The sequence below is a fragment of the Convolutriloba macropyga genome, chromosome 10 (assembly GCF_964194025.1).
Source record: "Convolutriloba macropyga chromosome 10, txConMacr16.3, whole genome shotgun sequence".
Taxonomy (NCBI): domain Eukaryota; kingdom Metazoa; phylum Xenacoelomorpha; order Acoela; family Convolutidae; genus Convolutriloba; species Convolutriloba macropyga.
The window spans coordinates 18439400-18464439 of NC_134477.1; the positions used below are offsets into that span (position 1 = coordinate 18439400).

The 25040-nt window shown below is 34.7% G+C and overlaps 1 protein-coding gene and 3 non-coding genes across 5 annotated transcripts in view; 1 reads left to right on the plus strand and 3 right to left on the minus strand.

Moving 5' to 3' along the window:
• LOC142348338 (uncharacterized) overlaps positions 1-25040 on the plus strand; it is a 111446-nt gene that overhangs the window by 80426 nt on the left and 5980 nt on the right. For both annotated transcript variants that reach the window (XM_075399648.1, XM_075399649.1), the window contains 4 exons: positions 1190-1394; positions 7615-7693; positions 11091-11232; positions 19060-19219. In XM_075399648.1, coding sequence (XP_075255763.1) covers positions 1190-1394; positions 7615-7693; positions 11091-11232; positions 19060-19219 — 586 coding nt within the window. The remainder of the gene's footprint in view (positions 1-1189; positions 1395-7614; positions 7694-11090; positions 11233-19059; positions 19220-25040) is intronic.
• Trnaa-cgc (transfer RNA alanine (anticodon CGC)) lies at positions 11405-11476 on the minus strand. The gene has a single exon. It is a non-coding gene; the product is annotated as a tRNA-Ala (tRNA).
• On the minus strand, positions 18906-18977 carry Trnav-uac (transfer RNA valine (anticodon UAC)). Its single transcript has one exon. It is a non-coding gene; the product is annotated as a tRNA-Val (tRNA).
• Trnaa-ugc (transfer RNA alanine (anticodon UGC)) lies at positions 19490-19561 on the minus strand. Its single transcript has one exon. It is a non-coding gene; the product is annotated as a tRNA-Ala (tRNA).

Genomic DNA, 25040 nt, shown 5'->3' on the forward strand with positions numbered 1-25040 from the left:
GTTATGTTAATATTTCAAATGAAAATTGCAATAGTTAGAACATGTTCCGAAAAACAAATTTCGCTTGAATGTTATACATCGGAATCAAAAATCCAAAAATTTGAAAAATTGTTTGAGTGACTGGTGTTTTCTATATGTTAAAAATCCCCTTAAATTGTGTAGGTTTTAGCCAAAAAAGGCAAACACTACTTTCATTACAAAATTATTTGCTGTGTATCAAAGAAACTGTTAGATTACTGGAAAACCCGTCAATATTAAACAAAAACTTGCTGCATGAATACTTCAAGAATTGCGTGTATCCGAGATGAGTAGTTGTCAATATTCTTCTGACAATTGTTTGTTTATATTAAAAAAAATTTCAATACAAAAAAAGATCTTCATTTCCCCAACTTTAACTTGGAATATATTCTGTGAATACAACAAATACTGTGTATATACTGTCGGCGTGATATCAGATTTGTATTGTTGTTTGTAGAATATCTCGTTTTTCTGTTAAATATTGTCTGTTAAAAAAAACTTTTGTCAGTTACAAAAAATTGACATATATCAACCAATGAATATCTTCGATACCTTCAACTTGCAGTTTCAAGTTCGACTTTCAATACTTTGAATACTGCAGAATGCAATGTTGGCATAATATCTTCGAATATATGTTGGCGGAATTTCTGACAAAAAATTTGTGCTTTTCAGATTCAAAAAAATCGCGCAGGCAAAAGATAAAAAATGCGCGTTACTTTTCCCCTTTTTGATTATTAATCGTAGGGCTTTTAAATTCCTGGGCCCATAACCTTTCAAGGTTATGCGACGGTAGGGCCCAGGAATCTTATGTGCGTGCAAAACATTTCAATCAAAATCATACTGATTAGTAATGGTATAATATCAAGATATAACTGAGGCGATCAAAAAGTTCAGAAGCACATGTTTTTCTTGTAAGTCACTGATTTTCTTTATGTCTTGAAACTGGTCGACTATTCGCGGATTATTGTTGAAACTGTGTGAACTTGTATCCAAAACAAACGGATGTATTTTGCTTTATGACTTCTGACATTCGAATAAAAATAGGCTAAAACCGTTATAGAACTTTTGCTAGTACCGCAAATCATGAAATCCGAATTTGGCCACTGTGATGAGGTGCAAATACTACAATACTACTTCCTTCTGAGCGTTTTCTTAACCAATTCCATTTCAGGAGTCGCTCTCTGAACCAACCCCAGTATGCTACTCTGGCCATTCGACAGAAGGATATGCCTTGGATTTTTCCCCTGTTATGTCCAACAGGGTAGCCAGTGGGGACTGCAGTGGTCAGTTACATGTATGGGAAATTGCAGATCAAGGCAGCAGAGTGGCCAACGTGAACAAATTTAAATCGAGTGGGAACAATGTATCTATTGAAGGTGTGGTACAAAATTTATTCAAGTTGTTTAGGTAATAGCTGCCCTCATCTCCTCAGCCGGCTATTATAGCGCTCCTATTTTTTTTTACAATTCAATGAATTTGAATTGTATTGGGGCGCTGTGTTTTTTTTAAGATGTGTTCACACATTTTTGAATGACTTTGATCCTTCAAAACGGGAGAAACAGGTAAAGCCCAGGGGGCATCAAGTTTCATTAGAGGCTCAAAGTGGGCTGTAGTAGTCCTTCAAGCGCTTAGAGTGGGGCTATTGCTGGGATGGCCTTAATTTAAGGTTAAAAGGTCATTTTCAGGTGTCTTTGGCTCAAAATGTTGCAATTTTTATGTTTTTTTGTGATTTGTGTGAGTTTTTTGTTTGATTAGTCTTAAGTTGAAGTTTTTAAAAATTGATGAAGGCCTTTTGCGAGACAAATGAGCAGTTCAGAGCACGAAATGAGGAGTTAGCAAACAGTCGCTTTCTTTTACACTGCATTACGTAATAAAATTTCAACTGCATTCTTAACTATGGCGCTGTATGAGAAACTAAACTCAATTGATCTTAACGATACAAATTCAATGCGTTCATTATTTCTGGATTTCATTAAAGAAATTAATTATCAAAAAGAAGAAATCAACCAACTGCGTAGAGGATGTGATCAACTAAGGACCGAAAAGGAGGAGCTTTCAAAGAGAGTTACTAAATTGGAACGTTATTCATCTTTTATGTGTTTGACTTTTCATGGGGTAGAGAACGGTGGTGAGTACCCGGTACACAAAATGGTGGAGTTAATCAGGTCAGTACAAATTCCAATTGAAACTCATGATATTGCGGCCTGCAATTACCTACCTGGGAAAGGTAAAAGAAAATCCATAATTGTAAAATTTCTTTATAATCATCAGCGCGATTCGGTATGGTTTAATCGCAATTCTTTTTTTGATCCGGTTTCTGGGGCAAAAATCCACATAAACGGGCGTCTAGCGGAAAGTGATAGAGACTTGTACAACTATTGCAGAAAAGAAAAAAATCTTCTTACAACCACGAACAAAAACCAAGTACGCGTTAAGTTCTCAGAAAACGATACAACTTGGTATCCAGTTGACAGTCGGCATCAAGTTGATTACCTTGTGGCAACTAATGGTAATACTGAAAACGAATGGGGTATGGAAACAGTAGAGATGTTGGCACAAGAACCTTTTGTAAATAAGAAAACACCATCGAAAAGAAGTCGGCAGGTGGCTTTTCAATCACCTCAAGGAAGTTTTCAAAAGCATTGTGGCACAAAACAGGAAATACGACGAGAAATGTTTGCATAATTTTTGTGTGATTTATGGACCTCCGTCTTTGAAGTTAACTGATTTTCAACCAAAGCTGGAAACCATTTTACATTGTTTGAAGTTTTCAAAAGAGGAAAGTTGGTGATTTCAACATAGATATATTAAAGAGAGAAAAAAGTACAAAAAATTATGAGAATCTTTTAAGATCATTTGATTTTCAAGTACAAAACTCAATGCCTACAAGGGCAACCAAAAATTCAAAGAGCTGTATTGATCATATAATCACAGAAACAAACATAAAAACTGAAACGCTAGCGACGACAATAAGCGATCATTTTATATTAACTGCTGAATTTTTTGTATCAAGCTTAAAAATTAAAAGCATTCAGTCATCGGTACTCATGCGAAATTTGAAATCAATCAAAACAGACAAAGCGCTGAATTTTCTTTTGGTCTTAGACCAGAATATCAAAAAAATTCCTGAGAATTTGAATGCTAATGATTACATGAGTACAATGATCAAGAAAATTATAGAAAGTTTAAACAAATTTGCGCCTGAAAAGTTGTTCGAAACATCCGATTCTCCTAAATCTGCAAGCTGGATTACAAATGAAATCAAAAATGCCATTGTAAAGAGAGACAAAATGTTTCAAAAATGGATAGCAGAGCCTACTATTGAAAACCAAACTAGGTATAAAAAAATACGGAACAAGGTAACTAACTTGATAAGAAGTGGAAAAAGAGAAGATAACTTCAAAAAACTAGGCAAAAATCCAAGCCCAAAAATTATTTATAGGACACTAAAAACTTGTAAAAGAAAGGACAATACCATCGATTTACCAAATCTTGATGACTTGAACGATTACTTTGTTTCAATTGGACCAAAATTATCTGCAAAATTTAATAACGAAAAAAGCAGTTGCAATATACGCAATAATGAAAAAACGATGGTACTTCATCAAACAAATGAATCAGAGGTTACAAAAATCTTGAGGAAAATGAAAAACAAGAAAAGTACTGGTCATGATGGAATCTCAAACGAAATTTTGAAGTGTTGTTCTCCCATTATTGAATGTCATCTTGCAAGAGCCATTAATTATTGTTTGCTAAAGCGTATTTTCCCAGATTCATTAAAAATAGCCAAAGTAATACCCTTATATAAAAAAGGAAACAAGACTGACCCTGGTAATTACAGACCTATCAGTTTACTGAGTACAATAAGCAAAATTCTGGAGAAGATCTTACTTAAGAGGATGATGAAATTTTGTGTAAAAAATAATTTACTAGCGAACAATCAGTTCGGCTTTAGATCTAAAATGTCATGTGTGCATGCAGTTGCCACCATAACGGAGTATATTCGAAATGTTATTGCCAACAAATCAACTGGTCAAGCTAGTTTTATTGACTTAAGCAAAGCTTTTGATACAATAGATCATGAAATTTTGTTACTAAAAATAGAAAGATATGGATTCAGAGGTCCAATTTTAGAGCTATTAAAGAATTATTTAACTGGGCGCACCCAGTTTGTAAGTGCAGGATGCAAAAAAACGACAGAAAAGCAAATAGTTTGTGGCGTACCTCAGGGCTCTGTTCTGGGCCCTTTTTTGTTCATTTTGTATATCAATGATCTCCCCGCAGTTTGTAATGAAAGCACTTTAGTAATGTTCGCAGATGAAACTACTGTCGTTAATGCCAGTAATGACAATAATTCGCCTCTAAAAATGGATGTTGAAAGAGTTTCCAACTGGTTTAATACTAACAAATTAACAATTAATTAGGTAAAAAGTGAAGCTATAAATTTCGGTAAACCCACAAAAGAAAAAGTAAAACTCAAGGATAATGCTCTAGATTACAACACAAGTATTTAGGAATCTACATTGATAAGAACTTAACATTCCGTGATCATGTTGATTTTGTTGTTAAAAAACTTAACAAGTTTTGCGGACTAATGTATCGGGTACGACATTTTTATCCAAGAAGGTGCCTTCTAATGTTTTATGACTCTTTTGCCAAATCGGTCATAACTTATGGTCTATTAGTCTATGGGAACACAAGCAAACAGAATTTAGAAAAAATTGATAGGGTACAGCGAAAAATCATTCGAGCAATTTTTTTCAGGAAAAAATATGAACCCTTAGGTCTTACACTAATTGACAAGATATATACTGTATACGAACTTTACGTGATTGAACTTGTCAAAGAACTTTTTAAACAAATAAGGTCCGAATCTCCGCTACAATACATAATTCCGCAAAGTCTAGCAGTCATTAAAAAACAAACGAGATGGAGTTTAAGAGGCCTATTTCCCCCACCAATTTCGAAAACTACAAAAAACAAAAAGTCATTTGCTAACTTTTTGAAGAAAACATATAATTGGCTAAAACAACTGAATTTATTACCCGAAAACTTTCAAAACTTTAGTTTTCAGCAAGTGAAAGCACATATATCAAAAATAAGTGAGCTTTACATTAAAGATAATATGGATGTTTTTACCCTCTATTACTAACTTTTAATACGCTTCAGCAAGATGACATCAATTTATTTGGGTTATTAAATTTTTGCGTATATGGGCACAGACTTGAAGAGCAATTAAGCTCATTTTGTGTCCTAATTGGATTGTAATTGGATGTGATGATTTGAAATGTTGTCCAATACTATCCAATTGAATTAACTATTCTATTCTATTATACAAAGTTACTTGTTTTGATCATTTTATGGGCTATATGGTTTGGTACTACAAACACAAACACGCAAAATAATATTAATTTTTGCAATTTTTTTCAAGTTTTTTGACATTTTTTTTCATTTTTTGAGTTTTTTGTTTGATTAGTCTTAAGTTGATGTTTTTATATGTTGATGGGAGACAAAATATTATTATAGTAATAAAAATAGTTTTTATATGTTTATATGTTGGGAGACAAAATTACTTGTTATGACCATTTTATGAGCTATATGGTTTGGTACTACAAACACGCAAAATAATTTTTGCATTTTTTAAGTTTTTTGAAAATTTTTGTCGTTTTTTTAGGTTTTCCAGCTTTAGGGGCCACAGAATCTCCTTTAATGTTTGAAAATAGGGCACTGCATAATTTCTTCTAACAATGGATTGGTTTTCAACATTTTAATGTCTCGAATTGTTGCATTTTTTAAAATAAAATCTGCAATTTTTTTAAGGATTCCTAAAGTTCTTGTCAATTTTTGATATTTGTCCCTTCTCAAGTGTCAGAAAAGTTATTTTATTTAACGGTCTGATATAAAGTTACTGTTTGTTTGTTAGATTCAATGGATTTGTTCTCAACAATTTAACCTTTCGAATTTTAGAATTTTTTTTATAAAATTTGCAATTTTCTTGTTTTTTCAAAACATTTATTTTAATCAGTTTTTCTAGCATCGGTAGGTAGGTAACCTCATCCAAGGTTTCGCAGTACGTTATTAAATAACTTTTAGGGATCAGTTGAATAGTTTTCGTTAATTTAATAGAACAAATTTCTATTTTTTTTTCTAAAAATTATTGCCTATCGAACTTTAAGCCAATGAATTTTTTAAGGCTTGGAAATGGGGTTACTAGATAGCGTCTAGAGATAGAAAAATTATTCTGAAGATTTTTTATCACGATTTTCAGCGGCATTTCATTGAAATTTGCAATTGATTTCGTTTTTTAAAAAAATTTTCTGACTTTTTCTGAGTTAATCGATCTTCAAGGGTCAATAAATTTTTATTCAGGTCTTGCAGATATAATACTGGACCGATTTCAAAAGCAAAAATTGGCTAATAACATAATTTTGAAATAGGTATACTTAACAGGGTCAAGTTTTGCCCTAGGGGTAAAAGCTTCAAGAGTTTTAGCAATGAGTAAGTTTTTGTTTAGTTTGTTTGATTGTTAATTTCACAATTTTTTGAGATGATTGTTTATATTTTTGCTGGCATTGTTCAATTGATCTGCTGGTCAGTTAGAGTTCCTCTAAGTTTTTCATTCAATTCTTCGAATTGTTTTTCAGGACTTGTCCTGCTATGTTTTTTTACCTCGTCCAACAAAAAAATGTTTCGCTTTACCTCATTTTGCCGCTTTTTCAACATTTTGCGTGTAATCTTTTTGACTTTTCTAGGCTAGTTTCTCTCTTCTCTCATTCTGCTGAAAGTGATTTTGAACATCAGGTGCTCAGCAAAGCAATTCAAAATGAACAGAGTCAGTATTAAAAATTGAAATCAGAAATAGAAACGGGATAAACCCATAAAGCCCAATTTTAGATGACCGCTATTTGAACCTCGTTCCTAGAAGTCTTAGCTACCATCTCTAATGCTTACTTGTATTGATAGTAGCCCCTGTAGCCTCTCTCTAATAAACAGAAGTATGTTCAACTATGAAATGCCATCAAAATAAATCGGAATTAAAAAATATTAATGTACAAAAATCTTTTTTTTTCAATATCTTCTATTCTTTCAATCCCAATCATGCTTATTGGAATCAACGGCGGCTTTTTTCCGGCAATCTGCCGGGTATGTTTTATTTTTAAATTGCAGGCTAATTTACAGGCAGACCTGATTTTTGTATCCCGATAATGTAGGCGTTTGAGCAACATTGTGCAATAACTATTCTCCAAAACTACCCAACAATAAATCGGAAAATTTGTCCGATAATGCAGCGATTCAATGAAACTATCTCTTGCTAAATCGGAAATGAAGTTCAAAAAACAAAACAAAACGTAGACTTGTAAATTGAGACATCAGACTACTGCTTTTCGTTATTCTTGTTTCTTTATGCCTTTCGGTTTCGTCTTAAACCTGAAGTAACTTCAAACAGAAGTAGTCTAATATACATAGAATATCAGTTATCCTGGTATCTCTATATTCGTTTTCCCTTGACCAAAGCTTTCTCATTGATCCCTTTTCAACGAATTCCCGCCAATTGTTGTGACGTCATATTATTTAGCATGTTCTCTCTTTGTTTAGATATCCAATGGTCTCCAGCTGAGAAGAGTGTGCTGTGTTCCTGTTCCACTGACAGCAAACTCAAAATATGGGACACCAGGTGAAGTAAAAGCTCGCCTTCCTGTCTCATTAAAAAAACTCCTTTCGTTCAAGTCATTCATGCGTCTGTTTGTTTGTCCATTTTTTAAGAAAACAAGATCTATTATGCCAAATAAATATTTCCCTTGAAAGGAAAATGATTTTCATAATGGGATACACAATTGGGAAAAGCCAAGCGGGACGAAATTAAAATAGGCCTAGGAAAAGTCAAGCTAAGATATATGCAATCTTCTAGAAATTATACACTGTTAACCGTTGCAATCAAGACAGCCTGTTAATAATTCCAGTTTAAATGATAAATAATAATAAATTCGTTTGCAACAATCAAAAGATGCAATCATCAATAATGCATATCGCGCGAGCACCGAAAAGATGAAAGCCTGTATGAAGTGCCGCTATAGAGCTTCTTTTCCCTTAATCTTTTTTCAGTTAATTATAATCAATTGTCAAAAGGACAGGGAAAATAGACCGACTAACGAAAAAGAGTAGAAAAAAGTTCCGAGTCTGAAATAAAGTTGTAACGAACATTTAAGTTTTCTTCCTCACATTCAATTGTTTTTCGTATTATTGATTCATCAAACTTTGCCAACACGTTATATAATAAGCGCACTCTAACTGATAGGCTCTTTTTTGCTTGGTAAGTTTATGATTGGTAAGTAAACTTTTTATTCACTTTGTTTGCATCTTTTGACATCGTTTATTGACGTTTTAACTTAATTTGATTCTACAAAAATGTTAAAAGACTCAAGTGGACGAATTCCCCGTGAGCTGAAATGAGTAATTTGATAATTTCGTTTATGTGTTCGAGTTTTCATGCTATTGCGTATTTTTTTCTTGTCGTGCGAACCTCATCTGATTTATTTATTTTGAAAACTATTCTTTGCTGCCTCTGTAACTCCATTAATACTGATTTGGTTGTTGTTCCACATATTAGTACGTCATATTAGTAACGAGGTTGTACATAATGCTTAAATAAATTTTACATGCACCTTTCAGATTTCTTTTTAGATACTGACATGTCTAATAAAAAAGTTGACTTGTGCGCATTGTTTCCCCAATAAGATTTCCCTTTCTCTGAAGTCGTGTTGATAGTCAATAAGGACTCCAGGATATTTTACAACTGTTTCAGTTCGAGCTTCAGCGTTGTTGCAATTGAAAGAATGAGAATTTTATATTATTTTCAATTAACATGACCTGTGTTTTCGCTTCCTTCAGTGTAAGTTTGTTGTTTTTCTTCTAAACCCAAAATCTACTTAGCTCATCCAAGTGACTTAAGTGACTGCTTCTACTAAAATCCCTGAAATTTTTTGGGGTTGTCTGGAAATAAGATATCTTCACTTTTTGAGAATTGTGTGATTGTCATTGATGTATAGTTGAGAAGTTGCCCTAGAACGGATCTCTGAGGTACACCATGTGGTAGTGTCTAGGTGTGCTTTTTCTCATAGCTGATGAGCTTTCGCGAAACTACACAAACTTGCAGACAGATACAAAATGAATATAGCAACAGTTCTTTTTGTTCCTCTGAGGCCATATCTTTCACATTTAGCTAGGAGAAATTGATAATCGACCGTATCAAAGGCTTTTAATAAATAAAGCAACGTGCACTAGAATGCTTTGTTGTTTTTTGCTCAAGTAGAACTTCAAAGGTTTCCATTCTTGTCGACAGTTGAACATTGCCTCCCTTACAAGACCTTATGCTTTATTAGGAAGTCAAAGATTCTTTTGTGTTAAGTTTTTCTAAAATTTTGCTCACTTTTGGTAATAAGGAGATGGGTTGGTAGTTTCTGAACCCATTTTGTGATCCATCTTCGTTTATGGGCACTACTTCACCATTTGTAATGAGACTTGCGAAAAAAATCATCGAAGCATTTGATAACTAGCTGTTCTGAAAGTTGACTAAGCTGTTCTGAAATTGTCGCTGAAACAATTTTTAGGGACAAAATTGATAGTCCAATAGACTTTTCTTGTTGTTCAACTTTTCAATTTTCGTGAAACACTTTTCGTTTGTCTGCTTGCTTTGTATAATTGACTAAAAGTTTTTTTAATTAAAAATTTGGAAATTGATTAAAATGAATTATCCGTTTGATGCTGCCAACATAAAAGTTTCCATCGCTTTTAAAATTTTTCTTCAAACTGGGTCCTTTTTCAACAAAACAATTTGCTCTCTTGAGGATATATCTGTTGGATTTTGATTAAGGCGTATGCTCTTTTCTTAAGATTATTTACAAAATGAAAACTTTTTTTTTCATTTTTTCGCCAACAAATTTTGGAGTAATATTCTTTTTTTGATCCTCAAACTAATTGCTTACAATTGTTGCGTTGCAGTTAACTGCTCTTTAGCTTCTTCATTTTTATTTTCTAAATATTTCATCCGTTTTTGATCCATATTTTCATTTTGAGTCGAATTCTATCGGCCCGAATTTCTCTTATTATATTGTTTACTATAAGTTTCTAGTTTTTTACGTTCTTCATTAAATTTTGGGCTGATTTAGAGAATCAATCGAGAAAAAAGGTTGGATTTTGATTAAGGCGTATGCTCTTTTCTTAAGTCAGATTATTTACAAAATGAAAACTTTTTGTTTTTGTCATTTTTTCGCCAACAAATTTTGGAGTAATATTCTTTTTTTGATCTTCAAACTAATTGCTTACAATTGTTGCGTTGCAGTTAACTGCTCCTTAGCTTCTTCATATTTATTTTCTAAATATTTCATCCGTTTTTGATCCATATTTTCATTTTGAGTCGAATTCTATCGGCCCGAATTTCGCTTATTATATTGTTTACTATAAGTTTCTAGTTTTTTACGTTCTTCATTAAATTTTGGGCTGATTTAGAGAATCAATCGAGAAAAAAGGTTGGATTTTGATTAAGGCGTATGCTCTTTTCTTAAGTCAGATTATTTACAAAATGAAAACTTTTTGTTTTTGTCACTTTTTCGCCAACAAATTTTGGAGTAATATTCTTTTTTTGATCTTCAAACTAATTGCTTACAATTGTTGCGTTGCAGTTAACTGCTCCTTAGCTTCTTCATATTTATTTTCTAAATATTTCATCCGTTTTTGATCCATATTTTTATTTTGAGTCGAATTCTATCGGCCCGAATTTCTCTTATTATATTGGTTACTATAAGTTTCTAGTTTTTTACGTTCTTCATTAAATTTTGGGCTGATTTAGAGAATCAATCGAGAAAAAAGTTAGGTTTATCCCTTTTGTCAAATTAAATTTAATACAGAATGAATTGCCTGATTTTCAAATATGCGCTAAGAAAGAAATTCGCAATTCAATTTTTTTTGTATTAAAAGTGAAGAAACATTCAGCTTTTCGTTTGTTCCATTCTTTTGTTCTTTCCGGCTTATCATGTTGACGTACGTACACTGTGTGGCATGTACTGATGTTTCAGGACCTTGAGCAGGAGTATGTTATGTGTTGATGGTGCACATGGGAGTTCAGATGTGAATGTAATTTCCTGGAACCCCAGTGGTGATCCTTTCATTGTCAGTGGGGGCGATGACTCACACATCAAAGTGTGGGACCTCAGACAGGTAGTTGGTACTGTTACTGCATTTGCTAAAAACTGATATTCAAGTTTTCAAGTTCAGTTAATTTTTACTGCGAAGATAATTTTCCTACAATTTCATTTTTAACAAGTACGGGAAATTATCTGATTATATCACGAGATCTTCATTATTTGGCGAGAGGAATATAAAAAATTTGTGGAGATATGGGGGTTCGAACCCCAGGCCTTCCGCATGCGAAGCGGACGCTCTACCACTGAGCTATATCCCCGTATTTTTGATGCACTGATTGCAGAGACTTCTCTTGTTGTTTTACAACTTTTCTATTATTGATTGCTTTCAAACGAAGTTTGTAGCAATTATCAATTGCCGCCGTCAGCCTCTCAACGGCTGTTATTTAGGCGCTCTTCTTTTTTATTCGCTTTACCTTTTCATCACGTTTTTCGTTTTACATGAGTCACGATTTTCACGTTTGACTTCTGACTTACTTCACTCACTGTTTCAACTCAATAGATTTTGAATTCTTTCACGCATTGAATTACGCAACTGGTGAATACGGTCAATGTCAAAATCAAAAGAGACGGGCTAAACCAATAAAGCCCTTTCATTAAGTCACAGTGCATTGGGTTATCAAATTTCATTTGAGTGTTTGCTAGCTGACATTGATATTAAGCTTATTAGCCTTCAGTTTAGAAGCTGAATTGAGTATAGTTTTCGAATCTAACTCAAACTGCACGCCAGTTTGGAACACTTTTTGACACTGAAAAAAACAAAAAAAAATTTGGTCAATTTGTCTTCTTTTTTTGCTTTTTCTGTTTCAATCCCGACGTGCATCAATTACGTCAACAGCTGCTATTGTCCGGCAATCTGCAGGCTATGTTATTAGTCATGTAGTCTTTTAATGCGATTTTTCGCTTGAACGACTTTTGCCTGGACCATTTCAATATTGGTCTCAAAAACGGGATAAACAGGTAGAGCTCGGAGGGAATTAAGTGGTCTAGCAGTTCTTTTAGAGCCGCCTTGCTAGTTTTTAAGTATGCGATTCTCCCAAAACTGTTTTGAGGAGACAATTTCAAGGTGTTAAGGGCGGTTCTTAGTCTTAAAAGTTTGACTCTTTCCCCCACCCCTCAGTCAACCGCTCGCCAGTCGTTTGAGAGCAATTCGCCCGACGCTGATCGGTTATGGTTAAAAACTTTCAAAAACGGCACTCCGTTGGAGTGCGTTCTGTGTAATCGAAAAAAAAATGATGTAATAACTATCTAACCAAAACATTGTCTCTAATTGCTCTGAACCGATGTTCACCGGTGTTTCCTGTCTGACTTATTAATTGCTCTCAAACAAATTTGTATCAATTATATCAGTCTCGTGGTCTTTTAAAGCAATTTTTCGCTTGACCGTTTTTTTCTCTGACCCATTTACTTTTTTGTCCTAAAAAACAGGATAAACAGGTAGCGCTTGGAGGATATTAAGTCGCCGAGCAGCCAGAGCCTCGCGCTTTACTAGTCTCCAAGTATGCGATTTACCGAAACTGTCTTGGAGACAAATTCATGTTGCAAAGGGCGGTTGTGAGACCTTGACCCTCTTAATCCCCCTAATTCACCCCACAGCCCCTTCCAACTCCCCTTCACCTGGACATCATTCCACCGGTAACCCACTGCGCTGGAACCCCCCCCCCCCCCACCGCCGCTATTTTACCACGCCTTTTCGATTAAGCCAAAAATTGCTCTCGAATGAAGTGTCTTTAACCTTTCTCTTTGCAATATTTTCGCTTGACTGTTTTTGCGCTTTTGTTCGAGAACATTCTTTGACTTCTTAAAGCAGTTTTTCACGCTTGTCCTCTTCATTTTTGAGGGATCTCAGTTGCGCTAAAATAAAATTGATGGTAGCATAGGAAAGCACATAGATGTAGTTGATGCTTCTGTCGAGGTTTCTAGAGGTCTGAGTTTGAATCTCTGTTTTTGCAAAATTATGAAGGATAAAGCCCCTGACTTGAAGTGCCTCGCCTTCCGTTCGAGGGCAATTTGTGCTACGTTATTCGGTTTATGTTTGAGTTTTAAATCTAGTGTTACCGTAATCATCACAGTTGCAAAACAGTTTTGTTCAGCATACTACGAGTTGATGACTCGCTGTTGTCCATAGCGTTACTATATAATTAGCTATCGCTGACAGGTTCTTGAAAAAGTTTTTGTGACACAAACTGATTAGATTTAATATCAGTCTTGATTATATGTGTATTGTGATAACAGAAAAATAACAGGTCAAGATGTGAGCACTTGTCAATCTCAAAAAATTCATTGAAGTTATCTCTGCTACTGAATGAATACATTAAGGATCGAGAAACAGAAACCGCCATCAGTTAGAATGGTTGGCCGAAGCTGGCGACGAGACTTTTGCATTATTATGTGCAAATGAAATGTCCGGCACATCTCTTTTTCGATACTGAATTCCTTAAACGGAAAAGAATTGGATTGCGGAAAGGAAATAATTTTAATCAAAATCTTGCATGCTAACGAAAAATCTTGCAAAGATTTGAAAAAATTCTCGCGTCATTCAGCAGCATCTTGACCTAAGGACTGTAAATACTGTGCCTTCCGATTGGGCAAGTAACCTCAAAAAAATTGTCTACGCTCTCTTAATTTTTCATTGTGTTGTACCTAATTGTTTTTAGACACCCTATGCCTATCTGTAAAGCATTTTTTGGATTTCATCATTTTTAGATTGTATACAACAAAGTTATGGTGCATTAAATTCTTTTGATAATCGTTTTTAAGTAATCATTATAATTTGCAGGCGGCTTAACGAAGATCATCATTAGCTCCATGATCTCTATTCCCTTCCACCGCAGAAAATTAATAAGTAAGATAAAATTAAAAACGAGTGTTTCAAAGAAATACCTGTGAAAATTGGTTCCGAGCAATCAGACAAACATTTTTTGTCAGAAAATTATTAGGCGTTTTTTGGCTTCTCTATTCAGTTCTCGATCAATCAATTCCATAAAAACCCACTTCGAAATAATCAATCTTTAAAAAAGCCTGTAAAGAGCCTGTAAAAAGCCAAAGAGCTCACTGGAAGAAAAATATAGTATGACGTGTATCAATAGCTTCTTTACCTTACTGTTGATAGAGAGAGAACAGAAAATCGATCGGCCCTATCCAAACAGCTGATAAAATTTTGTACCTATTACAGGCTTTTTTAAAGATCGATTATTTCGAAGTGGGTTATTATGGAATTGATTGATCGAGAACTGAATAAAGAGGCCAAAAAACACCAAATAATTTTCTGACAAAATTATTGTTTGTCTGATTGCTCGGAACCAATTTTTACAGGTATTTCTTTGAAACGCTCGTTTTTAATTTTGTCTTATTTTTTTCTGTGGTAGGTTTTGGCTGATAATTTCTTGATCTTGACATGATTGAAATCCCACTCATTCACAACTTAGAGCTTTGAGTTCGTTTTTTTTCAAGCAAATCGGTTGTAGTCTACGTTTACAACTCATCATTCTGAAAGTTAAAATCAAGAAACTATCATTAATACGGAGTTATATAGCAACAGCAAGAACAACAGAGTGTCATAAACTCGTAATATACTCAACAAAAGTCAACAACATAATCTCTATAGTCATTTCAAAATTATTCAAAAGTTCGCTTCGCCTTTAGGATCTTTATTCGTGTCGAGATAATTGAGGATCTTTATGTTTGTAGCAAAGACACAAATAAAGATCCTAAAGGCGAAGCGGATTTTTAAATAACTTTGAAGTGATTATAGTGATTATGATGTTGAGTTGTTGACTTTTGTTGAGTATATTACGAGTTTATGGCACTCTGTTGACTTTGCTGTTGATATATAACTCCGTATTAATAATAGTTTCTTTATGTCACTTTTAGGCCAACCGCCGATTAGATATTTCCTGTTTTAACAATTTTCCATACAGTCCCTTTGTAAAAACCTGGATTATTTAATTTGCCATCCGGGACATGTTCACGTAATCGTAGCTTGCAAGACTTTAGGATTTTGTGTCACAAGCTGATTAATTTTAATGTTATTCTTGGAAATAATTGTATTCCTATAACAGAAAGAAATCAGGTTAAGATGTGGACATGTCATCTTTTGGACACAAGATGTGAACACATGCAAGTTTTAGTGACACATTTTTCCATTCAATCAACACATTGAGGATCGAAAAACTCAAACAAACATAAATTGAAGTCTTTTAACAAAGCTAGCGGCGAGGAAGACATTTGAAGCCGGAAGTGAAAAGTCGAGTATATGTACCTTTTTCGATACTAAGTTCCGAAAGCAGGAATTGATTAGACTGAAGAAAAAAAGATTATCATCGGAATTCTGCTTTGTTAACGAAATCTTGATTTGAAAAACAATTTTTTAACCTCAATCAGCGTCTCGGCTTACGGACTACGGACTAAGTACTTGGCCTTCGAATTGGGAAGTAACCTCAAAAAATTATATACTTTCTATTGTTTTTCTAGAAGGAACGTAGTTGATTGTGACACTCAAGAATATCTTTCCGTAAAGCATTTTTTTCGTTCAGTTCCTATCATTTTTTTTATTGTACATGACAAATTTCTTGTTCATTAGTTTCTGAACATGTCAATCATCAATAGCGCCTCTGATTTGTCACCTTCCAACGGCGTTTGCAACGCAGGTGTTAACTTCCTGGGCGCTAATTTCACCTGCTTTTGAAATATGTATATACAAAAAGCGTTTCTATTTTACATTTATCAAGCATATCCTTAAAGGCAAACTTGGATCTAGAGCAAGCTAAAACTACCGCCCTATAGCTAATACTGCTTTCAAAGTTATATAAGATTCTTGCCACAGATCAGCTGAATTGTCATGTTATGTAGAACAAAATGTTCGCCTCGACTCCTACAGTCGGCTCACCGTGATGCCTATTCATTCAACTGATACTTGTTTTTTTTTAAAAAAAACGTTGAATAATTTTTTTGTTAAATGAGAATAGGTCAGTTTTTTGTTTGCTCGGTCTCAATCTTTGCTCTGTTTTGAAACAATAGATTTTATAATAAAGAGGAAAATTTTGGAAATGCGATCCAATCTCCATTAGAAGTGTCCAGACTGGTCAATGGCATTCTTTTATGGGATTTTTCAGGGATCAATTCTGGGCTAAATGCTGTTAACCATGTACAACACGCCAATCGGTAATCTGAAAACACTTTCACTGCCATACCAGTTATACGCCGATGACTCCCGCGTATCTGGATTTTCACTTTTATTCGGCTGCCACGAAAGAGGCAAAAGTGTTCCACAAATTGAAATTGAAAACGAATTCTGACAAGCAGAAGCCGTTTTAATTGCCTCGAAAGTAATATCCATTTTTTACAAGAGACTTTTTACCCGTTGCTCTTGAAACAATATAGTTAAAGAGTAGTTTATCTGTAGATATGCTAAAATTAAGCGTATCGGATCTTATGATTTCGTCTTGATTACTGCACTGAAACTCACTTAATAATGAATGCAAAACTAGTATGTTCAAAAATTTCGCCGCATTCAAAACTTGCCTACGTTTAGTTTTCTCGATATCGAGTTGTGAATCTAGTCAATATTTTTTATTCAATCTAAGTTTGCTTTTCTGTTCAGAAGCAAATTAATTTCAAAAAAATTTTTTAATAACTCACGAGAGTTACAACATGAGTAACCCATGATCAACAAATCATGAGAAGTAACTACATATATTGCAACAGGGCCTTTTCTATCAGTGGGCTTCAATCTCTGTGAACAAATTGCCACCTGAGCTGAGAAAAATTAGCGGTTGTAAAAAATTTTGTCGAGCGGAAAACATTTTTTGCGAAAGCCTATATTATTTAATTCTTCAGATTGTAAGACTGTTTTAAAGCTGGTAGCAAAACTCGAACTGAAGTGGTGCCATTTAGAGAAATTATATTGGGTGCCAATTTTTAGTTTCAAAACGAAAATATATTTTTGCGTCTTCCTTGGTCTTTGACATTTTAATACAAAATAATGCTGTTTCTTGTCGTTGAAATTGCCTATCAACTCTGTGCACTTATTCAATTATTAATATTAATTGCTCTTGAACGAAGTTCATAGCAATTATTGTAAACGTGCTGGTCTTTTTTAATGCAAATTTTTTAATTGACCTTTTTGCGCTTTTCTTTTAGAACATTATTTGACTTCTCAAGTGACTGTTTGACGCTTTCGTTCTTCATTTTTGAGTGATCACTTTTGCCCTGACTCCGAAATACAGGTTGTTGCTAATATAAAGTCGGTTGCAGAATAGGGAAAATACAGGGTCTCATGGACGAGTGGTCAGTGCAGCTGGTTATGGATTGGGAGGTCAGTGATTCGAATCCCGGCGGGGTCAAGTGTTTTTCTACCCGCCTGTTGTTCGAGAGCAATTCTTCCGACATTAGTCGTTTTATTTTATCTGGTTCAAGTTGTCGGATTGGGAGAGAAGATTTGAAGATCAGAACTGCGCCGAGTGTGGGCTGTAGATTGACGGCGTTAATTCATATAAACTTTTTTTGCCTAATGGGTGCTAAAATTTTTGCTCGACTAGTGCTGGGCTAGGGCTAGGACTTAACTCAGTAAACTGTTTTCTCGATTTTATTTTTTCGGTTTTAGCAGACAGGAGACTGTTTAAGGCTGAAGTATGACACTATTCAATGAGGGGTTGTTGTAAGCTTGCCTTGTTTTGAGTGTAGAAATGATAATAAATAAGATTGAATACTGTTCAAATCAAAATTCAAACAAAATAATTGGTTGTCGTTGAAATTCTAGAATTAATTTATAAATAAGACTACAAAAATGAGATATAGAGGCTCGAACACCAGACCTTCGGCAGGTTAAGCAGACGCGCGAGCACTGAACTATATCGCCTTAATAGCTCTCACGACCGTTAGAAGTTTGCAACTTTTCTAGTTGCTTGTAATTTACGGTTTTCACTGTCATACTGAATACAAATATTGCAATCCTGGTATGGTGCTTTTTTCACAACTGTCTTAGAACAAAATAATATTTTTAGCCATTTCCCAATTTTTTGGCTGTATGTCAACTCTGTGCATTGATCCAATTATTGAATTTGATACGGTTTTTTAGGATTTTTTTCTGTTTACGGGGGCTGCATAAGTTACCGGGGGGGGGGGGGGGCACAAAGGGAAAAGATCTGGTTTTTTTCATCTTTTCGAAGGGAAGGGAATAGATAAGTTGCCAGTGTGGGCTGAAGATTGACGGCGTTATTTCATAATATATTGCTGTGTTCAAATTGCGCTAAAAGCTTAGCTCGACTAGTGCCGGTTTTGTGTTGTATGGTAACAAGCAAACTTAGTGCACGGTTTGCGTTCTAACTCTCATGATTTCATCAGACAGGTGTCCGGTTCAGACTATTGTAAAATTTCATGATTTTTTCAGACAGGTGTCGAGTTAAGACTAAAGCGTGAAACTATTTACAACATTGATCATAGTTATGGTACTGGTCACCACTTGACTAGGACCTCCTGGACCTATTGATGACCTGTCGAGTAGATTTAATATTACGGTACATGATTTATACCATATGTGTTGCAAACAATTGTATATCCTACTTGAGAACAATTTGTTATTTTTGTTCCAAAATGAATCGTTCTAGCCATGCCTGCCCACTTTAGATTGCAGATAGGGCGGTAATTGAAACCAAAGTCTTCATTTCAATTGGCTACTATTAGCGAAAATGGAGATATGGGGGTTCGAACCCCAGTCCTTCCTCGTGTAAAGCGGACGCTGTACCACTGAGCTATACTCCCTTGGTGATCCTTATTTAGTACGTAATATGTGTCATAAGATCACAATTTTGACTGTTTTGTAATGTTTTTCCTCCTGTTTCAGCTGAGTAAATCTACCAGTTTGCAGAGTGCTCCTACTCCAGTGGCCAAGTACGACTTCCACAGGGGTCCTATCACCTCCCTCAAGTGGAGTCCCTCGGACTCTACTCAATTTGCAGCTTCCTCCGAGGACAACACTATCTCTATATGGGACCTCTCACTTGGTTAGCATTTTTCCGCCATTGTTACATTGTTAAGTGGCCGATGCTTGCTACAAGGTCAAAGGTTCGGGTCTTTCCCATTATGCCCCCCCCCCCCCCCCCCCAAAGCTTAGTGGTCAGATAAACTATAGCCCCGCCAATCATGGTAATTAAGCGGTAAAGACCCGAACTGGTAATTAAAAATGGTAATTTTGCGTTTGGGGGGTGCAAATAATATGCAGCAACTAAGCTAGGGGGGCACAAACGGAAAAGAGAAACAAGAATAGATACAAATGGAGATATGGGGGTTCGAACCCCAGGCCTTCCGCATGCAAAGCGGACGCTCTACCACTGAGCTATATCCCCTTCGTCGATGTTCTCAGCCTCTCAACTTGCTAATATGGTGCAAACTTATTGGATCTGTTCTGTTTCCTCCCCCCCAGTGTAGTTAGACATACGTCCTGTCATTGAGAAACAGGAGTATGTCTAACTACAAAAAAGGAATTAAACAGCGCGGAGTTTTGAAATAATTTTTGTAAATTGACTTTCAATTTTTTTTTCTGTTCTTTCAATCGCAGTCCGGGATATAGGAATCAGTTGCAGCCATTTGCCGACAATCTGCCCGGTATTTTTTCTGATAACTAATTGAGCGATTTGAAACTGAATAATTTTGAGTTTTCCTTGCTTTTTTTCATAATTTCATTGACGAGAAAAAACAAAGCTGACGCTCTACCACTGCAAAGCGGACGCTCTACCACTGAGCTATATCCCCTTCGTTGATGTTCTCAGCCTCTCAACTTGCTAATATGGTGCAAACTTATTGGATCTGTTCTGTTTCCTCCCCCCCCCCCCCCCCCCCCCCGGTGTAGTTAGACATACGTCCTGTCATTGAGAAACAGGAGTATGTCTAACTACAAAAAAGGAATTAAACAGCGCGGAGTTTTGAAATAATTTTTGTAAATTGACTTTCAATTTTTTTTTCTGTTCTTTCAATCGCAGTCCGGGATATAGGAATCAATTGCAGCCATTTGCCGACAATCTGCCCGGTATTTTTTCTGATAACTAATTGAGCGATTTGAAACTGAATAATTTTGAGTTTTCCTTGCTTTTTTCATAATTTCATTGACGAGAAAAAACCGGAAGCCCCAAGACTTCCTTGAGAAACCCATAGTTAATGTCATTTTATGAGCCGGCTATTATAGAGCTACTATTTTTGTAATCCAAGAATTGGATTGTATTGTTTATCTTTCAAAACGGGATAAAAAGGTGAGGCCCAGCGGGCATTAAGTGTCATTAGAGGGCCAAAGCTGACTTTATTAGTCCTACTATCGAACCCCTATAGGGTTCGATAGTAGGTTCCTGCATAGTTTTTCTTAATTTTATGTCAATCCTCAGGGGCTACAAAATCTCCTAGAGTCGATAATAGCTTACTGCATAGTTTTTAGTGGCAATGGAATTTTTTGATCTTTTTGATGTGTTTTTTGTATCAGCGTCCAGGTAACATCCTCGAGGGTTTGATTGTTTGTTATTGCATAGGTACTTGGGGCAATAGAATGATGTTCAATATTTTAGTATCGCGAATGTTTGCAATTTTTTGATAAAATAATATTTGAATATTTTGTAAATATTTTTGACTGTCATTTTCCTAATTCATTGATATTTATGAGCCAATGAAATTTTTTATTATCTAAATTTGCTCTATTGAATAGCCCCTGGAATAAATGAAATGATTTTGAAGATATTATTATCGCGAGGTTTTGCAACATTTCAATATAATTTGCAATTGTTTTCAATTTTTTTTGAAATTTTCTGTCGTTTTCTGAGGTTATCGATCATTACGGGCCTACAAAAGTTTTTTAGTTCTTGCGGAGAGTTTGCTCGAGAAATGTCGGAGGCAAAAATGTTGTTTTGATTGTTTTAAAGTTGAGAATTTAAGAAACTTTAAATTTTGCCATTTTCATTTTAATTTGTCATTTTTGACGATTTTTTTCTATCTTTATTGGTCAATAAACCTCTTTCAAGGCTGATACGTGGGTTAGTGGATTTTTGAATTAAAATATTGTTTTGCCTTCATAAAATCATGTTTCTTTTATTATTTTAGTTTCTCAACTTTTGAGATTGCTTGTTTTTGGCTGGAATTGTTCAGTTCATATGCTGGTCAGGTGAGGTAGTTCTAAGTTTCGCATTCAGTTCTTTTTATTGTATTTCAGGACTTGTCTTGCTATGTTTTTCTACGTCGTCAAACAATTTTTTTTGCTTTTTGGGTGAAATCTTTTTCACTGCTCTAGGCTAGTTTCAATCTTCGCTCATTCTGCTCAAGGTGCTTTATAACAGCAGTTGAGTGCAATCTTTGTCACTGCTCTAGGCTCATTATTTGCTCATTCTGCTCAAAGTGCTTTTAAACAGCAATTGATCAGCAAAGCCATCTAAAATGAACAGTGAACAGAATCAATATCGAAAAACGAAATCAAAATAGAAACAAGATATACCCATAAAGCCCAATTTTAGATGACCGCTCATTGAATTTTTTTTCCTACTAGTCTTAGTGCCCATGCATCCTCTCACTAAGAAATGGGAGTAGACATAACTAGGAAATCCAATCACAATATTTCGCACTTTAAAAATGTTTTTGTACAACAATCAATTTTTGTTATTGTTTTTCTGTTCCTTAATCCCAATCGGTGTTATGGGAGTCAATGGCAACTCTTCTCCTGCAATCTGTCGGGTATGTTTGATTTTGTGGCTTTCTGCGAAAACTTCCACAAGTATGTACTCATTGTCCACAAGAACAGAAACTTTTTTAAAGCGTTATTGGCAAATCCATGAGCTCTTAGTATTATGAAAGAGATATGGTCTGATAATGAGTTGAAAGATCAATAAATTTGCCTAAAGATTTTGATATATGATTATATCTTATGGCCTCAACATAAGGTTAAAACAGCATCTGTGCTCGATGTCCTAAATCCAAATTTAGTATAATTAATTATCGATTTTCCGACATCTTCATCTTAATGACACAAGATGTTTGAAGAGTTTTGAAATGGTTGGCGGAACTGATATCTGACTATATTTTTCGCATACTTTTACGTCCCCGTTTTTTGTAGAGATGACTGACTAGCAAGTGTTAAGTACGAGTTGTAAAGTGTCTCCTGTCGAAATTATATATTGTTTCTTATTAATAGCCCCTCAGCTTCTCAGCGGGCTATTATTGCGCTGCTATTTTTGCAACCCAATTTTTTTGGATTGTTTTGGTGCTCTGTCTTTTTCTTTTAAAGATGTTTTGACACCTTTTTCTATGACTTTGAGCTTTTGAAACGGGATATACAGGTAAAGGCGGCCATTAAGTTGCAATAGAGGACCTCAGCTGGCCTTACTAGTCTTTCAAGTTCTGAGAATGCTCCAGTTGCTGGGAATGCCCTAATTGAAAGTCATTTTTAGGAGATTTTGAATCCAAAATGATGAAATGCTTCATTTTTCGAGTTTTTTGTTTGATCGGTCTCAAATTGACGTTTTGCTGAGTTGATAAAGGTCTTCTGCAAGACGTTATTACTTTTTTAAACCTTTTTGTAAGCTATATATTTTCGTATTGCAAACATTAACACGAAAAAATGATACTAATTTTTGCTTGTTTTTTTGAATTTTTTGAGATTTTTTTATCATTTTTTTTCAGCCTAAGGCGCCAGGGAGTCTCATATAGGGTTTGATAGTAGGTTACTGCATACTTAATAGTGGCATTGAATGTTTTTAAAATTTTATTTTATCACGGATTTTTGAAAATTTGCTAATTTGTAAAATTGTTTTTTTGGAAATTTGCAAGCCGCAGGCTCCAGGGAACCTCCTTTAGGATCTGGGTGGCGATAAAGCAAGCCGATAGGCAAGTAAGCCGAATTTTCGAAATTAGGTCAAATAAGTCGATAAATTTTTAGGATACCCTTACTTTAACTTGTCCCTGGCATTTCCCACAGCGTATGAGAGGCATAGCCATGAACAGCGGTCCGCTAAGGCCCCCACCTACTAGATGTCTAAAAATTAATGTATTTTTGTTTTGTGCTTTGGAATACATTATGCACTACAATGCTATGCGCAGTATTGATTCTAACGGTTAACAATGTATTCTGATAAATTGCATTACTATGTAATCTATGTCGGCTTACTTTGCGTTCATCTAGGGTCTGATAATAATTGAGTGCTTTGTTTTTAGAGTCTCCAGATTAGTTTCAAAACTAATATCACGAATTTTTGCAAATTACTGATAAAATTTGAAATTTGCAGATTTTATCAGAAAACTTGCAAAATGAGTTAATCGATCGTCGTGGGCCAGTGAAACCTTTAGGCTTGAAATTGTATTACTGAGTAGATTCTAGACAACGAAATGGATCTAAAAATGTTAATATCACGAATCTTACCTTTCGATAAAATGTGCTATTGTTTTTATAATTTTTAAAATTTTTTGTGAGTATTTCAATCTTTAAAGTTGTTAAGGATGTTTAACGTTTTTAGGTCTTGCAGATGCGTTACTGGACAGATTTGATATACAAAAAGGGGTTTGATTTTTTTCAATATTGAGGAATTTATAAACGTTAATATATAATCTTTGCCATTGCCATAAATAATTTCAATTTTCTTGATTAAATATTGAATTTATTGATCTTTAAGTGCCAATGAAAGATTTAGATCAGATGGGTTACTGAACAGATTCGATGGAAAAAAATTGTTTTGAACATACTAATATTGTGAAATTAATCTTTCAATAAATAGTTTTTGCCATGTTTTCAAAATTTTTGACATTTTCTGAGTTTATCGATCTTTATGGGCCAATTAAAGTTTTTAAAGCTTTGCAGATGTGTTAGTGGACATATTCGATAGACAAAAATGGTTTTCAAAACATATTGATATTGGTGAAATTTATAAACTTTCAATGATGTTATATTTCTCGAGTTTTTAGTGGCCAGTAAACGCCTTTCAATGCTTGTGAAACAGTTAGTGGGCATATTTAAATGAATATACCTCAGGGACATTTTGGACCCTCAGGGTAAAAGTTTCGAGAGTTTAAGCGATTTGTACATTTGTGTTTAGTTAGTTTGAATTTTTTAGTTCAATTTTTGAGGCTCTTTCTTTTTGGCTGGCATTGTTGAATTGATCTGTTGGTCAGATACGGTTGTTAAGTTTTTCGTTCATTTTTCGGATTGCATTTCAGGACGTGTCCTAATTTGTTTTTTTTTTAATAAATCAAAAAAATTGAATTGTATTGGTGTGCTGGATTTTTTTTCGATCTGTTCACTTTTACCTTTTCTTTTCAATGAGAAGTCAAATTGGAGTGGTGTTGCCTTCAGTTGCTTCAATTTTTTAAATTATATTTCAGGACTGGTCATTGTATGTTTTTTACTTCGTCGAATCAAAATTTGTTTCGTTTTGTTTCATTTTGCCGCATTTTCGAGCATTTTCGATATTTGCGTAAAATCTTTTTTACTTGTTTCATTGATTGTTTCATTCTTCACTCATTCTGCTGAATGTGCTTTTCAACACCAGTTGCTCAACAGAGCAATCTAAAATGCCTAGACTCATGAAAAACAAAATCAAAAATAGAAACGGGATAAACGCATAAAGCCTAAGTTCAGGTGCCTGCTGCTGGGGCTTATTGGTATTGGTATTGGTACTAGCCACTTTATCCTCTCATTATGTAAGAGGAGTATGTCTAACAGCAAAATGAAATCAATTTAGTTCGCACTTAAAACAGTTTTCTTACATCAATAAGTTTTTCTCTTTTTTCTGATTTTTCAATACCAATCGGGATTTTCGGAATCAATAGCGGCTATTTTTCGGCAATCTGCCGGATAAGTTGGAA